This window comes from Primulina eburnea, chromosome 5 (assembly GCF_022965805.1).
Source record: "Primulina eburnea isolate SZY01 chromosome 5, ASM2296580v1, whole genome shotgun sequence".
Taxonomy (NCBI): Eukaryota; Viridiplantae; Streptophyta; class Magnoliopsida; order Lamiales; family Gesneriaceae; genus Primulina; species Primulina eburnea.
The window spans coordinates 1,707,683-1,728,800 of NC_133105.1; the positions used below are offsets into that span (position 1 = coordinate 1,707,683).

Genomic DNA, 21,118 nt, shown 5'->3' on the forward strand with positions numbered 1-21,118 from the left:
GTGGTGTTGTACGCAGTGCATGTATGATCTTTGTATATATATAGAGAGAGAGAGACCGTAAAAAAGGGCGAATAGCCAACAAACAAAGGTTGCTTGTATTTAATAGGGCGTTGGCATCCTCAAGTTTGTCGCCACAGAAGCCTGTATTTTCTCATCACGTCCTGTCCTTATCTGCCAAATACTGACCGTTGACTCCGACTTCTATGGAGACATTTAATTATCTTTTCATTATTATCATCATTTATTATTATTATTATTATTATTATTATTATTATTTTGCGTGGGAAACGAGAGATACCATAATCTTTCGTGGTATTTTTTAATAAAACTTCGGTAAATTAGTATTTCAAATACATCTTTGAACACATTTATTTTTCCAGTTTCCCTTAATCTTTCTTGATGATTGAAAAGGTTGCTTTGATATCAAAACTTGTAAATGGACATGTAATTAATTATTCACATGAATTAGCAAGACAAATGATGTTGAAATTATTATGTAAATTAATTGTTGTTAAATACAAGTTTATCAAATTTAAGTAACTAATTTTATATTTTTAGGCTCGAGGTTTTAATATTATTGTTTTATTTATGGTAATAAAAATATTTTAGATTTCGACAGGTTCTACCATTTAAGTACACAAGTTCATAAGAAATTGGTTTCTGAGGAGAATCTGATACGATTTTTGGAATATAAATCAATAATAGCGTTGGTAATTATTATTTCACCATGACTTTTAGTTTCTAACAAAATTAATAAAGGTTGTTCAAATGTACACACATTTTCGAAATTCAAGAAGTGTAATTTGAGACGTTCAACTGAAGATATTTTTAGTTTAATAACTGATATTTTGATTGATATTGTCCATTATCCCAGTGTTTACAAACTCAATGGATGTAACGATTAAAAATAATTATTGTAGCCGTTACTCGTTAGGATAAACAGAAGTTGATAGATCCAAGTCCAAGCATTTTGCGAAGGGCGTTCACGTGCACGATTCGAATCCATCAGGCATATATTAACTTGTAAGGCACAGAAATATAGCATTCGTTTTGCACTTAAATACATAAACATTGTTCAACCATGTCATAACATCAAAAGACGAATTCAAGAGGCAAAAGAACAGAAATGAAATACACACGCTCGAACTCGATTAAGACAGACACTGTGATTGCTCAGTTTATAAGATTTTACAAATTTGTCTCCCTATTCAGGGCACATGGACGCGTCGATTTTTTTGTCATCTAATGACATCAAGCAGATTATCATCAGTTTCATCTTCATCATTTCCAAGCTTGTATGTGCTGAAATGGTTGACCCTGAACTTCCATTCTCCTTCGATTGGATTATAGCTCACAAACTCAGCACCTTGATCTTCGGCTTTTCTTTTAAGCATTTCTTTATACCTCTCGATCCTTGGTCCCTCGGTATATTGCTGACCAGTCTTCTTGTCAAAACATTTTATATTAAGAAGTGTCACCTCGGCAGGTTTATTGAGGCCTTGTCCAATTGGAGGTTTCTTGCTCTCATCCATATATACGATCACCTCTCGATTGTTGAATTGAACAAGAGACTCGAGATCAAGCTTTCTCACATCTGTTTCCCCAAAGAATTTGATACTACCAAAACCATGTCTTCCAACAACGAAGTCCTTTACATTGCGGCAATAACCTGGTTCAGCTCTTTCCTTTGCAGCTAGCTCCTGAATTCGTGGTTCCGTGTAATAATCAGAGTGACGAAGCTTAGGCATCAGTGCCTCAATGTCGGCTCCATGCTCGAACACTATAGCGGCTTCGCCAGCTCTATGGCTTCCAAGAGTGATATAAGAGTCCCCTTTATCTGTAGAACGACCATCAAGGACCACATTTGTCTTTGGGTTCCGTTTGACAGGATTAACTTGCTCATTAGCCACACCATTTTCCACGGAGTGCTCAGCAGGGGAAGCTGAATCGTAACCAGATATCCACTTCAGTCTAGAAGATCGCAGAAAAAATTGTAGAAAGATACGGACAAGCACCATTTCAAATAACTGCAACCAAATATAGTAGGAAACCTCCCCACCTACATCCAAGCTACTCAAAAGGCCAGATTTTAATGTATAATTTGTTCCAAGTAATCATGACATTCCCAGCGGTTTTTACTTGTAAACAAGACTAAACCCGGAGCACCTTTTCTAACTGCAATACAAGATAACTCCTTATTATGATATAAGAGCTAAAAGTGCTTGTTAAGTTCTCTAGCTGTACATTTGTTATGTAGCTTTTAGAGTAAGAGTGGACATGCTGCTCAAGTCATCCAACTCATTTCCATTTTCTAAATATAATCGAATTTTATCTACATAGTTTCTGATGTGGACTAAGCCACAAGTATAGAAGCCAAAAAACAGTGCGCTACTAAAGTACAAGGACGTGACAGTCATCAATGGATCAAAATTAAAGTAATTTGGTGCATTCCAGACAGACTCATATTCTATTTGGAACGCTTTCTCATGTCCGAGTCAAATTAAATTCAGATTACAACGCAAGCATAAAAGGCTTCATTTAAGCTTTCAGCTGAAGGCTGTACTGAGTTGCAGAGCAATTGATTCACTTTTTGGCACAAAAAGTATCAGCATGCGTATGAAATTCCAAGTTTTTATAATCCCATAAAAAAAAGACAAGGAACAAGTCCAGGGAAAAAATAACTAGCGACAAACATGCCATCAAAAAAACAAGGGGATAGGGGAAACAAAATAAGGCCCTTCACCCTTGGGATAATTTAGAAATTCATTTCTACAAATGTTTTTTTTATTTTAACTCTTTTCAGTGCAAACAAAATAAGATCCTACACCCTTGGAACAATTTGGAAATTCATTCCTATTATATATATATATATATATATATATATATATATATTCTTATTTCAACTCTTTTCGGCAATAAGAGATTGTGAAACAGCAACAATACTCTCTTGCGAATATTCATTCTTAAAACACACGAAAAATCTAATTTCTTCTCTTAAAATACTCTTATATGCTTAACGAAACATACAGTCACTGAAATTTCACAACAATTAACTATAGGTCACTTGGACATAAAACACAAGCCACTCTAACTGGTTTTTATTCCATCCGAGTATGCAAACGAGTAAGGCTAAAATTAACAGCAGTCTCAATTCTTTATTGTCCTGTAGTTTTCTTTCACCTTTAACAAATCAGGCTTTATGCAAATTTTAATATCAAACACATGAAAGATATCAGCAAGAGGCACTCACCGTCTTTATCCCTGACCTTTTGCCCATTTATTAGAGTGGATACATCGTTCTGAAGTTTACCTGTAATTAATTATTGGGGAGATATGAAATAAGTGAAACAGTAAAGGAAATATTATCTCAGTAGAAACAAGGCACCCATTGTGTGTAACCCGATTTTACTTATCCTATCTAACTGAGACAATCAACAGCCAATGAAATTTTAACAGCATTCTGATCAATATGACTTGGAGCCATGTTGCTCACAGGTTATTCAGTTCTTCAAGTATACATGGGTATCATGGCATCTTCCAATATCGATTCTTCCAAATCAAAACGGGCAGATATCCCTATATAGATGTTCATTAACCACTAGCCATCCAATTAATATTGATTGCACAACCCTGATTGCTTTTGTTGTGCAATCTGCAATTTCGAAAGTGCCGCTGCTTCATCATTATAAATCTGTATTGACTATTTGAGTGATAACCTCATCATAGCATCTAAAGTGAAGTGCTCAGGACCTCTAATCTATTAGGGAGAGATGGAATGCATGAAACAAATTCCAGTGATCAAGTTTACCTGAGGTGACCAATTTTTTTGAAGAAATAATGCACACTTTTGTATGTTAGCATATGTAGTTAAATGATAAACAGAAACTTCCCAAAACTTTACTATACTGACAAAAGGGCCTAGTTGATCATACGTACAAGTGAGACACCCATCACCCTGCCAAAATTGCCTATAGTAATATTGTGTTTGAATCCATTTAATAGCAACAAGCACTCCCCCATTGTAAAACCATAATCATTTTTAGCGGGAGACAAAAATGTACGACAGTGGAGTATAGGTAGAAAATCACTCCACAAGTATGTTGCTCATGAATTAAAATGCCATCACATACAATATAAGTTGGTAAAACTCCAGAGAGGAAACTACAAAAGTATTCAAAATACATTCAATATCAATATTTAAAAAGTAAAGATCTATAAATTTGAGCACAAAACTATAGTGTTTACCATTTCCATATGCAAGAGTGCCTGTGGCCTTCGATTGTGTTGTTTTCTCCGTATTTGCTCTAGCAGGCCACTGATCCATCGGACGAATTACAAGAGCTCTGGGATTCTCCCTTGGAATGAAAAGGGCATCTGCTTTTGGCGTGCTGGGTGTTTCTTCATCACCATCATTGAAAAATGGCACCTGATCAGGAAAAAAATACAAAATTAGAGACAGTCCTAACAGAGCCCAATAAAGTACGCTGCAGTGACCATATTTTAAGCATTCAAGAATGTCACGGAGTCACTATAACCTTTGGACCATCGATTTTAGGGTGATATTTCCTCATAGGAAGCCTTACACGCCTTTGGGAAAGGTGTCGAGGCGTCAATAGAGACGATATTCTCACAGGAACTGGTTTCTCAACAATCTGCTGAAAATTGCAGTTAGTAGATGAGCAAAAACTTTTGGATGAACAAGTTCTCTATCTATTTCAGTAATAATTTAAGGACATGGACTAACAACACTTTATAAGATTTTTCTAGCGAAGCACAAGACCAGAATACTCACTGGCAAGCTAGAAATTCCATAATGAATAGAAGGAGAAGTGCCTGTGCGTCCAATTGATATCTGTGGCATTGCTGGAAGAGTTCCATAAGGATTTACAATGGGCGATGGTTGTGCAGCTACCACACTCTGAGGAGCTGACCTGTACAGCAGATGCAATCCATAATTAAAATCCAATAAATTTGAGAAGCTTTTTTCTATCTTTTACAATTTAAAAATTCCTGGTTTTTAAATTCACAAGATCTAAGCCCAAGTTTTGAGGTCATAAAAAATTAATGCTTGGACAATCAGCCAAGTCTAGGATTAATTTCTTCCAAAATACCAAATAAATAAGACAAGTCCAAAATAAAAACAACTGAAGCAAAGTCAACTTTCATTAAGTTCTGAACTTGATAGATCTGCCAAGTATTCTACAGTACACCTGAAAACTCAAACGGATAGGAAATGGGTTTGTCAAAGTTAAGAGTTAAATCAGCTTTCCGGAGGAACAAGGTCACAAATCCATTCAATGTTTTGCACTTGAGCTTGCTACAATAAGACTAAGTTCACATATAATCCCAGTTATATATCAAACCAATGCAAGAACATAAAAATGTGTATTAAGGAGTCAAAATCAAACCAAATAAAATTACTTGGCTCAAAACTTATTGCTTATGTCAGATTGATTCATTAACTTACAAACACATATGTTTGTTTATTGTCTAGAATCGACACTATGATTTGGTTGTTGATATATCATTTGATATTTATTTATGGAATTTGATCTTAATGGATTTAACTTGTTAGCCAATATGTTTGTTTATTGTCTAGATTCGACATTATGATTTGGTTGTTGATATATTTTGATATTTATTTATGTAATTTCATCTTAATGGATTTAACTTGTTAGCCACAAATGGAATGATTCAGTATGTATTTATAATCCAACAGTCAATATAGGTCACGGAAAAAGATACACTCTCCAATTGCGAAACAATTGCTGTCAAATTTAAGTGTATGAATCAAACTGTTCCAGTTTTCATCATGTACAGATAATTGACTGTAGCCAGACAAGAACCAAAATATGAAAGAAACTTTGACATACAGTTGTCCAAATGCACTCTGGCTAAAAATACCAGGGGTGCCTCCAAAGCCACTTGTTCCAGCTGTATACACCAAAATTATCAATTAAAGTAACATTCATAATTCCAGGCGACAATGAAAAACAAATAAAAATGTCATAGGCAATTCAAAATCTAAATGCTAATCGACCTGCTTGAGATTGTCCAAAGTTGGTAAAACTAAAACCACCGGAACTCTGAGGTGGTTGCGCCAATTGAAATGGACTAGAAAGAGATGGCTACAGATTAAAAAAACGACATAAATAGTTTAGAAAATTAAAATTTTAGAAATAAGCTTTCTCAACACAGATGAGGAAACACTGGGATATCGAAAACATATAGGTCAGATTGATGTATTGAACATATCCGTTTAAATCTAGATTTCCTGGGTAAATATGGAGATAACTTCGGTGTTAAAAAAATAAGTTCTCACTACCTATCTATTAGAAATAACTTGAACCAATTAGACCCATTTTAGCATCCACATCACCCTAAAATGCAGATTCCACAGATGATAAAATTTCCAAGCATAACATACAAGTGTGCACACAAAAGTAGGCATAAATTAAACTAGTCCTTCAAACTCGAGTATAATCTGGTCAAATCAAGCTCAACAAACTTATCTTATATAATAACCCAGAAAGTTTTTGAAAAGACATCATGTGATGCAGCCAGGGAGATACTTTTAGAGTGTACAGTGGCATGGGTCTGTGGCAATCCATCATAATTAATAATAATGTTTTTAACTGATGTTAATTAATCCCAATGACAGAGAAAGTAACACCACAAATGTAAGGTAGATGCACTCTCAGAACACAATTGAATTGAATTAAATTCGCAACACACGACTAATTTTTTTAAAGAACCAATCATTTAAATAGACTTCCATCAATATTCTGCACAATAATTTCTTCCCACAATCGAATGTTTCTTCTCATTCAGCATGGCAGCAACCATGCATTCCAAGAGATCTGAAGGACTTCTAGGATCAAATTATCGTACTGCGAGATTTTCCTACTTGTTTTGAAAGAATAGTGATAAATTTGTTGAATGGTTCTTTTTCTGATTTTGACTCCAGGGAACTTCTTTGCTCATGGGTTTCCATTAGTGCAGAGAGAAAATAAGCACCAAAGTTTTCTCTATATCTTAGCAATAGGCATGTTCTATTTGTTTTTACAAATATTATCTACCAATATTTAGTTTACATTTCTTCGAGGGAAGTACGCATAACTCACAGTTGTTTGGCCAAATCCCAGAGGGTTGGTGTTACTTAGAAATGATGGAGTGCTCGAGAACATATTGCCACCAAAACCAGTTGAGGGTGTACTAAACAAATTTGTTTGACTGAAGCCAGGGGCAGTTTGGCCAAAGGCGGAAGAGGTCTGTGCAAATGGAGAACTTGCTGGTGTTAGCGTAGACATATTTGACTGGAATAATGGGGAAGACTGAGTATTGGAAAAACCCAGGCCGGTATTAAATGCAGATGATGTTCCCTGTGATGATGTTGGGCCAAAGATAGATGGTGATCCAAAAGCTGATGTGCTGGAGTTGCCAAAAATAGAAGGGGAGGTACCAACTCTAAATGTTTGAGCAGTAGGTCCAAATAAGGAGGATGTTGCTGATGTTGTTGAACCAAAAGGATTAGATGTATTAGACTGTCCAAAAGGGGAAGAACCAAAAGTGGAGGACGGCGAAGATCCAAACCCTGTGCTGCCAAAAACTCCTGTGGTTTTTGGAGCAAATGGATTGGAAGGTGTTGTAGATGAAAAAGGAGCAGCAGAGGATTGAGCAAATGCAGGAGCAGATGCCGAGCCAAAACTTGAGGTACCAAATCCAAGCGCACCAGTAGACTGTCCAGCAGGAGCTGGCCCTCCTGTTTTTTAACAAGAAAGGATTATCAACAATGAATGCAATAAGTTCTTTAGGAATTCAAGAAACAACAAGTGTCAGACAGATGATTACCTTTATCTCCTAACTGGTAGTCCTCCCATCTAAGTTCTTCATGGCTTTTATCCTTGTAGATTGGCATGGCCGAAATAGATTCTAGTTTGCCAGTGGGTTGTGTACCAGTCGCTCCATCTGTCTCAGGAGTTGATGAGTAGGGAGCTAATCTACTTCCGCCTCGCTGCCCTGCAAAAGCAGACTGGCCAAAACCAGAGCCACCAAAAGTGGGGGTTGTAGTTTGTGATCCTGCTTAGGAGTTGCATGGGAGTGAAAGTTCAGTTACAGCCATGATGATTCCAAATAACGAAACTTCACAAGTGCATATGAGGTAAATAAGATGCTTAATCCAGAAACCTACCATCAGAGAACTTGAAAGCAACTTACCAAAAGAAGCGTTTTGAGCACCTAAGGATGATGTCCCAAATGGGGTACTTCCAAATACAGCATTTGATTGACCAAATGTTGGACTGGATGCAAAGTTAAAAGGACTACTTGAAGCACCGAAAGCAGGAGTTGTTGAGGCACCGAAAGCAGGAGCTGTTGAGGCACCAAAAGCAGGCGTTGTTGCCGCGCCGAAAGCAGGAGTGGTTATGGAACCAAATGCTGGAGAGCTAGAAGTACCAAATGCTGGAGTGCTTGTTCCGAAAGGAGAGGTCGACACACCAAACCCACCACTTGTGCTGCCAAATGTAGGGCTTGCAGTAGAACCAAAGGCCGGAGTGCTGGTAGCACCAAAGCCAGGTGTACTCGAAGCACCAAATGCAGGACTACTTGACGAACCAAATGCAGGCTGACTAGGAGCACCGAATGGTGTTGAGGAACCAAACAGATTGCTGCCAAAAGCTGGTTGTGTTTGCTGAAATGAGCTTCCAAATGGACTTGTTTGAGTAGTATTAGATCCAAAACCACCAAAATTTGGTTTCTGCCCAAATACCCCAGAACCTATAATACCAACACAAAATAAACATAATAAGAAGACAGTTGCTGAAAGAAATAGAAAAAATCAAGGCATCTTGGCATGAGTCACCATACTCTACCGGATTTAAATCGACACTCCTTTGACATGATTGAAAGTGTCTACCGGATAAAAAAGGATCCATGATAAAAATCCTGGGATCTCATCAAGCACTACTTAAACTTTCAGAGGAATTTATTGAGGGACTTCCTCCTTGGAAAAGATCTGGTTCATGGCTATGGCAGTTGTCATATTTCACATTTGGAGTGCCAAAAATCGTTGGCTATTTGAGAACGAAGAACAGAGAGTTGAAGATATTTTTTGGAAAATACAGATTTTTATTCATCATTGTATTATAATTTGAGTAATATGTTTTTGTTAGATGTCAAGTGAGTTGTTGGTTCAAAGGATTTAATATCCTTGTAGACCTCCTCGGCATGCCTAGAGTATTCGTACTCATATTTTTTATTTTAATGATATGACTTTTTGATGTAAAAAAAAGATACATGACACGAGTTGGCACACAGGTCAAAACTTTCTAACAAATTCGAAGGCAGTGTCCTCAATGTTCGAGCCTAAACTGCATGACCTTCTATCACACATGGGAACAAACTGCGATACAAGAAAAAAATTTGGCAGACAAAACAAATTCATGATTTGTTCTCCTTACAGCACTTTTCTGAAAACATTCACAACGAATAATTCAGGAATGGGCATTCGTTGACATTGTGCTACCATCTATATAATACCTTATAAGTACCAAAAAAAAATTTCCCTTTCGCCTTGGAATTCACTAAATTAAGTAGTTTATTTCAACTTGGTTTTTTAAAAATTATTATATGATCAAATCAGGTAAAGCGATAAAGTATTTTTTTTAAAAAATGCTAAAAATCTTATGCTATTTTTCATTATCAAAATCAAACTCTGACACAATGAAACTCACATATATGGCAGATGTTCCATTTATAGCTATCAATTGTGGCTACATAGTGAGAAAACACGACAAGAAAACATACAAACACATGTGAACTTTCAAAAATATAGTCATCAAAGCTCCCAAGCGCAGACTACAAAATCTTGAGAATTCCCAAATCACAGAGAAGAAACAAAGAATTTATTTTAAGTTTAATTTACTATATTTTTAGCATTGAAATGTCCACAGAACAATTCAAAACTTGATACCTATTACTAAACTCTCTTAACTCATTACAAGAAAAGGCGGTGATTACTCCAGAGACATTAACAATCTTAAATCCATGCTGCTTGCCACAATCCAAAAAAGGCAGCAATATCAAAATAAAAGTTCTGAGATACGAATTCAAACCACCATGAAATCCAAGTAACAACTTTGGTTCTAATCGTTCTCATAAAAAAGGAAAAAAAAAAACATTTTCTTGAATGTCAGCCTAAACAGCTTGTCATGCTTGGTTTGCACGAGTATATATTGTGAAACATACAAAACAAGGTTCAAAATAAAACAAAATGAGGGGGGATGGGCGTGTGTCAAGGTCAATTATTCTGAGTGATCCGCAATAGCAACAACATATATCTAATACAAATTCACGTCAATGAAAACTTGAAATCCCTAACAACATCTGAAATAGATAGGTGAATGAACTCTTTAATCGATGTGATTGTAGTTCCCACTCTGAACTTGATGAGCTCCCATACATCCGTGTCTTCCGCTTTCTTGTCATTGAATATCCTGTTATTCCTCTCCAGCCAAATGCTCCAAAATACGAAGTGAATCGTGACAAACCATAGGATGGTAGTTCTGTTCCCCCTAGGAATACCTGGATCGCTGGTGAATATATCTCTAGCAGTGTTCGGGAACACCCACTGAAAATTCAGATCTTGCATAACCCTTGACCATAACCTTCTTGCGAAAGAGCAGTGAATTAATAAATGATCTTGAGTTTCTTCGCTGCGTTCGCATAAGGAGCACCAGTTTGGGCACAATTCGCAGGTGGGCCATCTTTTTTGCACCAAGTCCGCCGTAGGTAATTTACCCAACGCCACAATCCACGAGAAAATTTGTAACTTTTGAGGGACAGGAACCTTCCAAATATGATTGTAACTTGGAAAAGCAGGAAATAGATGAGTCGGAAAAAAAGAGTCGTAAAATGATTTGACACTAAACAGACCCGTAGACTCCCCCAACCAAACCCTGTAATCGTCGACGCCTAGCTGAATCCTAACTGTATCTAACACGCCCTGAAGAGTAACAAACTCTTCCAACTCTCGGTCGTTAAGATTTCTCCTAAAACAGACATCCCACCGATATGTTTGTCTATCCTGGTGATTGACAACTTCTAAGAAACTCAAAATAGGTTTGTTTGTCAAAGTACAAATGCGATACAAAGAAGCGACATTCTTGGCCAAACCCAAATCCCACTTATTCTCTTGAAGGCCGTAGATGCTCTCTATCACCTTCCTCCACAAAGTCTCCTTCTCTTTTGTTCCTCTCCACCACCATTTTCCTAGCAATGCTCTATTCCTCAAAACGATACTTCCCAAACCCAATCCTCCTCGGTCTTTCGGTTTGCAAACCTGATCCCATCTCACAAGGTGACAATGTTTCTCCCCGTCCAATCCGTCCCAAAGGAAATCACGCATGATTTTTTCCATTATTTTTCCCACCTTTTTTGGGACCTTGAACAAAGACATGTAATAGGAAGGCAAAGCACAAAGAACTGATTTTATGAGTGTTAGGCGTCCCCCTCTTGACAGAAATGCTTTCTTCCAACTAGCTAGCTTTTTTGACATTTTTGATATGACTGGTTCCCAAAAATCGAAGGACGTAGGCCTACCTCCCAAAGGTACCCCTAAATACACGATGGGCCAGTCGTGAGGTTTGCAGCCAATATTATGCGCCAACTGTACCACTTCTTCCTTTTCAATACTAATGCCCAAAATGACACTTTTCTGAAAATTGATGTTGAGACCAGAATTTTTCGCAAATGTTTTGAGTAATTCCACAAGTGCAATGACATGAGCCTTCGTTTGAACCATGAACAATGTGTCATCCGCAAATTGGATATGAGATATCTCAATTTTCCCTTTTCCCACTACTAGACCTCTCACCTCGTTTGAATCCTTAGCCTTGTCAACCATCCTTCCCAAGATATCCACAACCAAGTTAAAGAGAAAAGGCGATAGTGGACAACTCAAGACTTTCTTTAATCTATTAGTCAATACTTTTGCCAATATCTTGTACAAGCTTGTGATCAAACTTATCGGCCGGAAGTCTTTCACCGAATTCGCATCTTGTTTTTTCGGTATGAGACAAATGTAAGTCTCATTTGTCATGCCATTTACCACGCCCCCCTCGAAAAACTCCTCGAAGACTTTCAACAAGTCCCCCTTCAGTATTTCCCAATTTTTTTGAAAGAAAGCTAACGTGAAGCCGTCCGGACCCGGAGCTTTGTTCCCATCACTGTCAAATACGGCCTTTCTGATTTCAATCTCCGAGAAAGGTTTCTCCAATTCCATTGCATCGGACCTATCCAAAGGGCTCCATTCCAATCCATCTAGGTGACCCTCAACCCCCTCTGATCGTCTGTAAAGATGCTTGTAGAATTTGATAATGTTTTCCTCAATTTGATTCTCATCCACAATTACAGATCCGTCGTCCAATTCCAGCTTATCTATGACCGACTTGTTTCTTCTATTTGTTAACAAGGAATGGAAGAATTTTGTATTCTGGTCACCTTCCCTCGCCCATCTCATTTTGGTTTTTTGGTTTACCATTTGAAGTTTTTTAAAACTCACTTGTTCCAATTCACATCTAAGATTATTTCTTTCCAGCCTAGAAATTTCGGTCCATGTTCCAGTGGCTTCTAACTCATCCAAAAGTTTTATCCTAGCAGTCAACTCTCCAATATTTGCATCCAAATTACCGAAAACATCCCTGTTCCATACGACCAAGTCGCCTTTCAACTTTTTCAGCTTGCACATGAATTTGTATCCTTCCCAACCATGATAAGCCCTGCCGTGCCACCAAACCTGCATTAGTTCATTAATCATCATCAATTATATTTTTTACTTTCATTTTGACATTTCGCCAGATAGAAAATTAAACAGTCCATTCAATTAGATTCTTTTATTGATTATTAATGATCAAAACAAATGACAAAAAAGTTGTTTTCAAGGAAAATTTTGTTACTCTTTCAAGATATGATTGAAAACTTGGAAATATCATCAGGATATGGTAGGATTCTCAGGATCAAAATCAAATCCCGCCACCTCAAAAAAATTATATGGCATCAACAGCTGATGAAATGACGGAATGTTAGGAAAAACAAAGGACAGCAAACATACAAATATTAAATTCAAATTTCAGTATATCATCATCAATCTCCCAAGAGCTGGCTAAAAATTCTAACAAACTTGCCAGAGAGATGAAGAAGAGTTGGAGGATTTTTATAATAACATATGTTTCAATTATATGCAGTGTAAACATCAGTAGGAATAAAATATTCGATCCTTTACAAGTTTTGCGATCCGTGCTAAATATGTGTTGGATCTTTTGGAAATTATCATGATCACCTTAAAATTTAAATATCTTTCAATTATGATAATGAACTTTTAGAAAAGACAAAAAAATATATAGCATGTATCGGCATGTTGGTTTTCGAAACAAACAAATCAGTAGCTAAAAATTCAACAAGTTTCCATAGTAAGACATGGATTTGTTTGGTTGAATAAAAGAACCACAGACCTGCATAGGGAAAATCATTCAAAAATCAAAACCTCAATTAATTTGCAAGGAAGCACATGATCTACCACAACAGCAAATGTCTACAATTGAATTTATGTCTACAGACTACAATTGCATTTAATGTAATTTTTGGGCACTACGCAGGCATGTAAATGAGAGAAATCTGCCTCAATACACATCAAAATATTGATGCAAATTAACAATTATTAACAGGTGAAGTGCTTGAAATGAATGACAACAATTGCACCAACATTGATGGTGATGTAGAATGTGATTGACCATTTAAATTTACAAAATAAAATCCAAATTCATAATTAGAATTTTCTATATATCTGGCAAGTACACTTATAATCATTTATCATAATTCAGAATATTTATCATAATTCAGAATATTGACTCCTTAATTTTCCATGTGATGAAGCTAAAATATGCATATTTTTAAAAACAATGGTCTTAGAACGTTTCTAGCTAGAATGCCTCAACCTAGACCATTCTCTGAGATGTACAGACTACGGAGCTTGTCAAAAGCATATATAAGGCAAAATTTGGAAGTTGTGGGTCACGTCTACTGATAACCCATGAACTCGTCCATTAAGAGAAATAATGACTAGGTGCCCCTCTTCCAACCTCAACCTTGTGGCCTTCCCCCTTCCCCCTTCTGCTAACTCTTATTACTCACCAAAATAAGGGAGAAAGACATTCACATATCAACAGGAACAATAAAAAGCTAGAACCAATTCACAATGCGGCTATCAACTAATGACATTGTTTCATTTAGAGAATATATATATCAATGCATTAAAAACTATTGCTACAAGCTGTTGAAACAATGTCACAGGTGGGGTATTGGTGCACTTACCACCAAATGCAGAAGATGAGTTTCCAAAAGCCAAAGCTGAGGAAACACCAAATGCAGGGGTTGAACTTCCAAACGCAGGTGAAGAAGAAGCACCAAACACAGAAGTCGAACCTAAAGGAGAAGAAGACTGAGCACCAAATACACCAGTAGACATGCCCCCAAAAATTGAACCTCCGGTCTGTGAACCAAAAGGGCTTGTGCTTCCAAAGGGCTTGGGAGCAAAAGGATTGTTACTTGCATTAGTAGTCTGCCCGAATGCCGGCTGTGACCCAAATGGACTATTGGATGACTGCCCAAAAGCTGTCGGAAAACCACAATACTTAGCACATGTAAGTTACAAGTTGGACCTAAAAATAATCTAGAGTTTCATCGCTTACAGAGGCATTAAAACTTAAAATATTCGAGTGCAATTTATGCTAGTAACATCAAGGAACTAGCAATAGTTAAGATGGCCATAAACAGCAAATGTTAAAAGGTGTACGCGTATTAGCCAACTAGCCAACACAATATGTGAGTTACAGTTCTAGCCTGAACTCGTGGTACAATTTATATGATAGAAAATGCTATGTCAAATCAGGCTCCAATTTCCAAATGAATATCAAGTAACCCCTATGCCATTTAGCATGACAAGGATACCTTTCTTCCTAACCTAAAAATTTATTTGAAAACGTTAAACAAAAATTTATTAATTAATGCAACACAGCCACATGACGCGTTTAATCTTGCTGAGAGTTTACCGCATAGTGCCAGAAATTGACACAAAAGGTGAGTAAAATCAAGAGTAGCGATTTTTTTAATCTTTCTCTCTCAGAAGGGTGTGCATGATAAATTGAAAAGTGCAAAGCAATCCAATAACAAAATCACTAAGACAATGATTTTCCAAGATTTTGGTTTGATTTAAAATCCGGTTTCAAACTTTAACCAATGGTGGTGTGTAGCTTCAAAAAAAAAAAAAAAATAGCCAATGGTTTGTACCAAAATAACAATGTCTATGTGATGTGTTAAACCAAATAATATGCCTCTTTTATGCATTAAAACTATGATGTATGGTACATGAACCTTATGTAAATACAGTACCTTTTAACTAATATGGTGTTCAAATTAAGAATATACAATTGTAAATTTAATTGTAAATTCTTTTGACCCTATTTTTACATCTTAATGGTTATCCGACCAATTTCTCCAATGGTATGAGATATTAGCTTAAATGAAAAAAATGTAAAAAAGATGGGCAAAATGAAAAAAAAAATTGGTTTAAATCGCGATCTAAAACTGAAACAAACCACAATGTTCAGTTTAGTTCTGGTTCATCTTTTATTAATCTTCGGTTTGGTATTGGTTACAGAAAATACAAAAACCTAAAAAAGTTGTTTTTTATTTTTTTTTTTAAAATCTAAACCGTCCAAGCCAAGCTGATGTACACCCCAATTCACAACCATAAAAAAAAAACTCAAATTGGAAACTAGAAGGTGGTCCTGATTATGCTCCTATTTTCTAAATGATTCGTATACTTCAAATCAAATTCAATAACCCAACTACTGTCATGCATTAACCTCGCATAAACTTTATGATAATTATCTGAACAAATTATGATTTATTTTAAACATAATAAGGCATGTATCCAATTGATATAGATCACTCCATGTCTCCATCTTGAAAATCCAAAATCTCAACCAAACTTGAAAGAACAGTCCCCTAGTCGGCACCCAAAATCCAGATCTTACTTCGCTTTTGATGTCAAAAACAAAGTAAAAAAGAGAACAGACATTTACATAGAGTTCCAAACAAAGTAAGACATAAGGGAGATGAAATAAGACGCAAGTTAACTGTGAGAGCAACCTTTCACGGCAATACAGAAGTTCAAAGGACACGCAAAAATCAAAACCATGGGAACTTGAACTTACGGTTGCTTCCGAACATTGTTCCCCTGCTAAGTAAAACCAGTAGGAGGGCTTGTTGATTGTAAATCTAAACTGCAAATAAAGTAAACAAAAAGCTTTCAAGTGCCAGAAAATCATCAACGTTAAGGGTAATAACATAAATATGAAAAAAGAAACTCGTTGGCAGACACGAATAGCGAGAAACAAGCGTGCCAAACAGGTCGCATTCAAATCATTCGAATGAACAGATAAAACCTAGTATGACGTTGTACCAAAACTATAAACCAACATAGACTCCTCCAACCCTGCCCTAAAAAATCGATTCTCAAACAATAACGATAATTGGGTGTTTGAGAGGACGTTAATAGGTGTGATACCCAACCCTAATCCAATTCAATTCGATGTGAACAACGACAACGATGGTGGATCCTCATCCAGGTGTGTATGAACATGTATATATTTCAACAAAATTCACGATTACAGCATAAACTGCGATAGAAAATTAGAGTGTGCATTATGTGTCCAAATCCTCGTACTCGAGAAGAAAAAGGAAACGAAAGGAGACCACGGCCGATCCACCGGCTGAAGCAACTACAGCAGCGAAGGTTGCGTGATAACAAGGCTGAGGAAATAGTGAACAGTTTAAAGGATGAACGATTTTGTGTCTGACCCAAACTGCGAGATCAGGCTGAATATAATAGGGTAACTTGGGATTCAGTACCCAATTTTTATCAAATTTGGTTTTGATACTTCATCTCCCAAAATATCCCTCAAGCCTTAATTTTAAATAATTGATTTTATTTTCAAATAATGGCCCATCATGCTTCCGTAAAATAAAATTAAATCTTATATCCTTTTTGACCGGAGTACCACCGGGTTATATCCACCGTATTTTACGAACTGCTACTCACAGTTCAACCACACGATCGCAACCGATGGTTACAGACGCAGATTCCTTCAGCAGCACTCGGCACAACTCTAATTCGTTTCCTACCTTAGAGTGTACAGTATAAAATAAAATTTTTGAAAATAATACATGAGAGGGGCTAGAGCAAAGATCTCTTTTATTCAAACACAAACATTTATTTATTACATAGTAACCTCCTGTAGAGGAGGAGAAACTTGTTTAGCTACTTATCGTAGCTGGACTCTTAACACACATAAAGCTTGAAAGAACATATTACAACCTTGTATGAAAGAAATGGAGAAAATATTTGATGATCTTCACTTCCTTCTTCCGGCTTTATTTATAGAAGGCTCTTTCGGATTTGAAACACGGATTTCAAATCTTCATTAGCCTTTACAGCTTGCTTGGGGACCATGTAGTGGTTGAAGGGTCCCTGTCTAGATTATTAGTCTGGACATCAACTTCTCATCCTCCTTTATCTCTCTTAGATACCATTGACGATGAGTTTCCAGGATATCGGCAGTAATTTCATCTTTTTTATACTCTTTGAAATGATTTACTAACCATTTAAGAGCTTCTGCCTCTTTCCTCTTGTATGTTATCCTTCTTTTCAAAACTTTCAAATATACTCGATACATTTTTAAGTTTTGATTTTGGTGTGTTAACTGGTTTCCTTTCTGTCCTTATTTATGGATGAATTTTCGGGACCAGTTAATTTACTTTTATTCATTGGATTCCTTTTAGATTGGTATCCAATGCTTGCTGAGTCATCCACCATTTGTAATTGGTGGTCTATTTGTCCTTTACCACTAATTAGTGGTTGTCTTGTTTCTACCACTCACATGGTAATGGTCCTGCTTTTGTAATAGAGGGTCACATGTCCCCTTTAATTTTGTCGAGGAATCTTCGGTTTTTTGTATCCTCGAGGAAAATGTGCATGTGGTCCTTCCCCACTTGTGCTTGTATCGATAAATTTTTTCCGATCAGATCTCGGCTTGAATCCTTTACCGAATTCTGGCTCCTTCTGGTTCTGGCATTCCAGGCAGATGTTTTCTGACCATCTTCCTATGTGTGCCATGTTACAGAATTTTCGGCGAGTCTCTTTACTAGCCGGCAGCTTGCTGTTCCACAAAAGATTTCTCTTTTTCTCAAATAAATCTTCTGCAAAACTTGTAGTTTTTCCTGTCATGGTATTTAACAGGGATGATCCGTTCACTGAATGATTGTAGAATTTGAACGGAAACTTGACTTTATTCATCTCAGTGAGACAGACCCAAATACCCCAAGCTCTTCTGGTAGAAACGTCATCTTCAGTAATTGAAGACACTAGGGGTGTTTCTTCTGTCGGAGGGTCCTTGATAAATTTCTGGACATTCAAATCTGGCCTCCTTAGCTTGATGAAATGGAAGGCTTCGTGAGAACCTTTTCCTGCTGGTTCTGGTGCTGTACTAAAGAAGTATAGCTCCAGAACATATCCCCTGGACAAATAATCATTGTTTGCCCAAGTCTCGTGAACAGCTTCCTGGATCCATTTTGGTAGACCTGAAATTTCTGGAAAGCTGGGTGATGTAGTATAAACTGAGGCAAGAGCCCCAAATTCATACCATGTTTTAACTTCCTTTGGATATGAATTTTGTTTCATCCATACCCTTGGATATTTTCCTGAAACGTCAACCCTGCTTGTAGCTGGGTTAATGCCAATTCGTATTTTTAATTTCTCCCAATTCTGCTGATAAACCTGAAATGGAGAAATTACACTTTCATTAGTATCAACCTTAGTTTTGCCTTTGTCAATACGAGGCCTAAGGTTAATCTCTCCCTCTTCAATCCCCGAGGTGAAGGGTTGACTTGAAGACTCAAGATAAGGATCAGGAGTCTCAATTTTTGTTTTGGCCGACTCATCTGATGATGATCCCGACTTAACACTTGTGCAAGGGGTATTTGAATCCCCCGCTACAGGTATAGAGTCATGTACTCGAAAACTCTCCATTTGAGAAACCAGTGGTCTCTCAATGCCCTGGAGGATAGGCCTTTGCGTTACAGACCATAACTGAGTATATGCCTGTAAACATCCTGTAATTCGATCAGAGACAATTCTCTTATCAGCTTGTTGTAGCCTTCCCGCAACTTCTGCGTTAACAGCTAACTTGTTGAACTCGGTTTGAAGCATTTCAAGGTGTTCCCTTAAATGCCTCTGCATCTTGATAATAGCATCAATGTCAATGCTGTCCATCTCTTGTTAAAAAATCTGCAAGAATATTTTCATGAGATTTTATTATCATAATATCAAAAATATAATTTTGACATAAAGCTTGCCATCGTAGTAATCTAGCCTTCTCCGGTTTAGACTCAATTCTATTCCTCAAAAAGGCTTTAACTTGAGTGTTATCAACTTTCAAAGTGAATTTCTTTGCAAGTAAAAATAACGGCCATTTTTCAAAAGCCTTCTTTACTGCATAAAATTCTTTTTCGTTGATGTGCCATCTTATGGCTTCTGCATCTGAGAATAACCCACTACAATATCTGCATGGTTGTTCTCCATCTGGTGTGAGCTTTGTTAATACTGCAGCCCACCAATGATCACTGGCATCGGTATATAATACCAGATCATCCTCGTCTTGAGGAATAGCCATCTTTGGAAGATTTTTGCAAACCTACTTTAAATGGATAAGTCCTTTTGTGTGTTCGTCTGTCCATATAAATCTAGCATCTTTTTTCAATAATGGACTGAACACCTTCCTGTGTTTTGCTAGGTTTTTAATAAACATCCCAGCAAAATTAACAACCCCTAAAAAACTTTGAAGTTGCTTTTTGTCTTTGAGATTCTCTGGAAAGTTCTGCACCTTTTCTACTATGTGTTCTTGCAGAATTATTCCTGACTCATCGATTTCAATTCCGAGGAATTCAATCTTTCTTGTAGCAATGACTGCTTTCTTTTCAGATAAAACCAGTCCTTCTTTCTTGCAAACATTAGAGAAAATTTCCAAATGTTTAACATGTTCATTCATATCTTTGGATGCTATTAAAACATCGTCGATGTAAACAAACATAAACTTGAAATAATCTTTGAAAAGATTATCCATCTTTCTTTGAAATATCTGGGGTGAGTTAGCCAATCCCATTGGTAATACTTCCCAAATATAATGTCCTTGAGGTGTGGAGAAAGCTGTGAATTTCTTGCTTTCTTCCTGCATCCGAATCTGATAGAATCCAGACTTGCAATCAAATTTAGAGAATATCTTGGCATTGCGAATGCAACTAATCAAGTGTTCTCTACTAGGTATAAAATACCCATCAAACTCCAGGATCTTATTAATTTCTTGATAATTAATAACCAATCTGGGTTTTCCTCGTTTAATCTCACCATGATTTCTTACCAGAAAACCTGGACTGCTATATGGTGACATACCTACTTTGATTAATCCAAGGTCCAAATGTTCCTTGATTATAATCTGCATATCCCTCTAATCAATGATGTTCATTGGGATGGGTTTACAACGGACAAATTCATACTCTTTGCCTTCCTTGATCTTAAGGCAGGCCCTGAGTTGATTTTTGTCCCACCATGCCAAGGGATCTTCGTTATAATTTTCTTTGATCCTCTTCTTGACATCTTCCAGTGATACCTTAGATTCAAACTCTACTTCATTTGTATGTAGAGTTATCTTAAGGCATTCTATATCTTCTGGTTGGAGTTCCTTATCTGCTCTTAACTGGAGCATTGTTTCTCCAAACCGTCTTGAATCTTTCATTTTCGGGTTCAGAAGTTTTCCTGAATCACCACGCTTGCTGCGAAACTGGATTGGCAATTTTCTGTAAAATGCCTCCCTAAGTCTCTGGACTATGATTTTGTGATCACATGGTGTTGTGAACACTAATCTTCTAGTCTCATTTTCTTGTGTATAGGACTTGAACATTTGTAGGAAATTATTTCCTAACAATATGTCAGCTCATGTGTCATGAA

The 21,118-nt window shown here is 36.8% G+C and overlaps 1 protein-coding gene and 1 long non-coding RNA gene across 5 annotated transcripts; both read right to left on the minus strand.

The window, feature by feature from the left end:
• Positions 1 to 1,039: 1,039 nt before the first annotated feature.
• Positions 1,040 to 16,932, minus strand: LOC140832140 (nuclear pore complex protein NUP98A-like). 4 transcript variants are annotated; one of them, XM_073195988.1, is made up of 13 exons: positions 16,784 to 16,932; positions 16,272 to 16,340; positions 14,368 to 14,667; positions 8,218 to 8,775; positions 7,852 to 8,079; positions 7,125 to 7,762; positions 6,041 to 6,128; positions 5,874 to 5,934; positions 4,793 to 4,931; positions 4,536 to 4,652; positions 4,246 to 4,426; positions 3,251 to 3,310; positions 1,040 to 1,942 (listed from the first exon to the last, which is right to left on the minus strand). In XM_073195988.1, the coding sequence occupies exons 2-13, from the start codon at positions 16,285 to 16,287 to the stop codon at positions 1,239 to 1,241; spliced, it is 3,090 nt and encodes a 1,029-aa protein (XP_073052089.1). In that variant the 5' UTR covers positions 16,288 to 16,340; positions 16,784 to 16,932; the 3' UTR covers positions 1,040 to 1,238. The 4 variants fall into 4 exon arrangements, with proteins under 4 accessions (XP_073052089.1, XP_073052087.1, XP_073052088.1 ...); XM_073195986.1 differs by having other exon boundaries at positions 4,536 to 4,655; XM_073195987.1 differs by having other exon boundaries at positions 7,852 to 8,082.
• LOC140832141 (uncharacterized) lies at positions 2,894 to 3,244 on the minus strand. The gene is made up of 2 exons (XR_012118038.1): positions 3,045 to 3,244; positions 2,894 to 3,004 (listed from the first exon to the last, which is right to left on the minus strand). It is a non-coding gene; the product is annotated as an uncharacterized lncRNA (long non-coding RNA).
• Positions 16,933 to 21,118: the final 4,186 nt, after the last annotated feature.

What these genes read in the sequence shown, in the direction of transcription:
- LOC140832140 (XM_073195985.1), bottom strand. An exon ending in CTCATCTTCTGCATTTGGTG is followed by an intron (nt 8,776 to 14,367) that starts GTAAGTGCACCA and finishes TTGGTATTATAG; the next exon opens with GTTCTGGGGTATTTGGGCAG. An exon ending in TGCTCAAAACGCTTCTTTTG is followed by an intron (nt 8,083 to 8,217) that starts GTAAGTTGCTTT and finishes GCAACTCCTAAG; the next exon opens with CAGGATCACAAACTACAACC.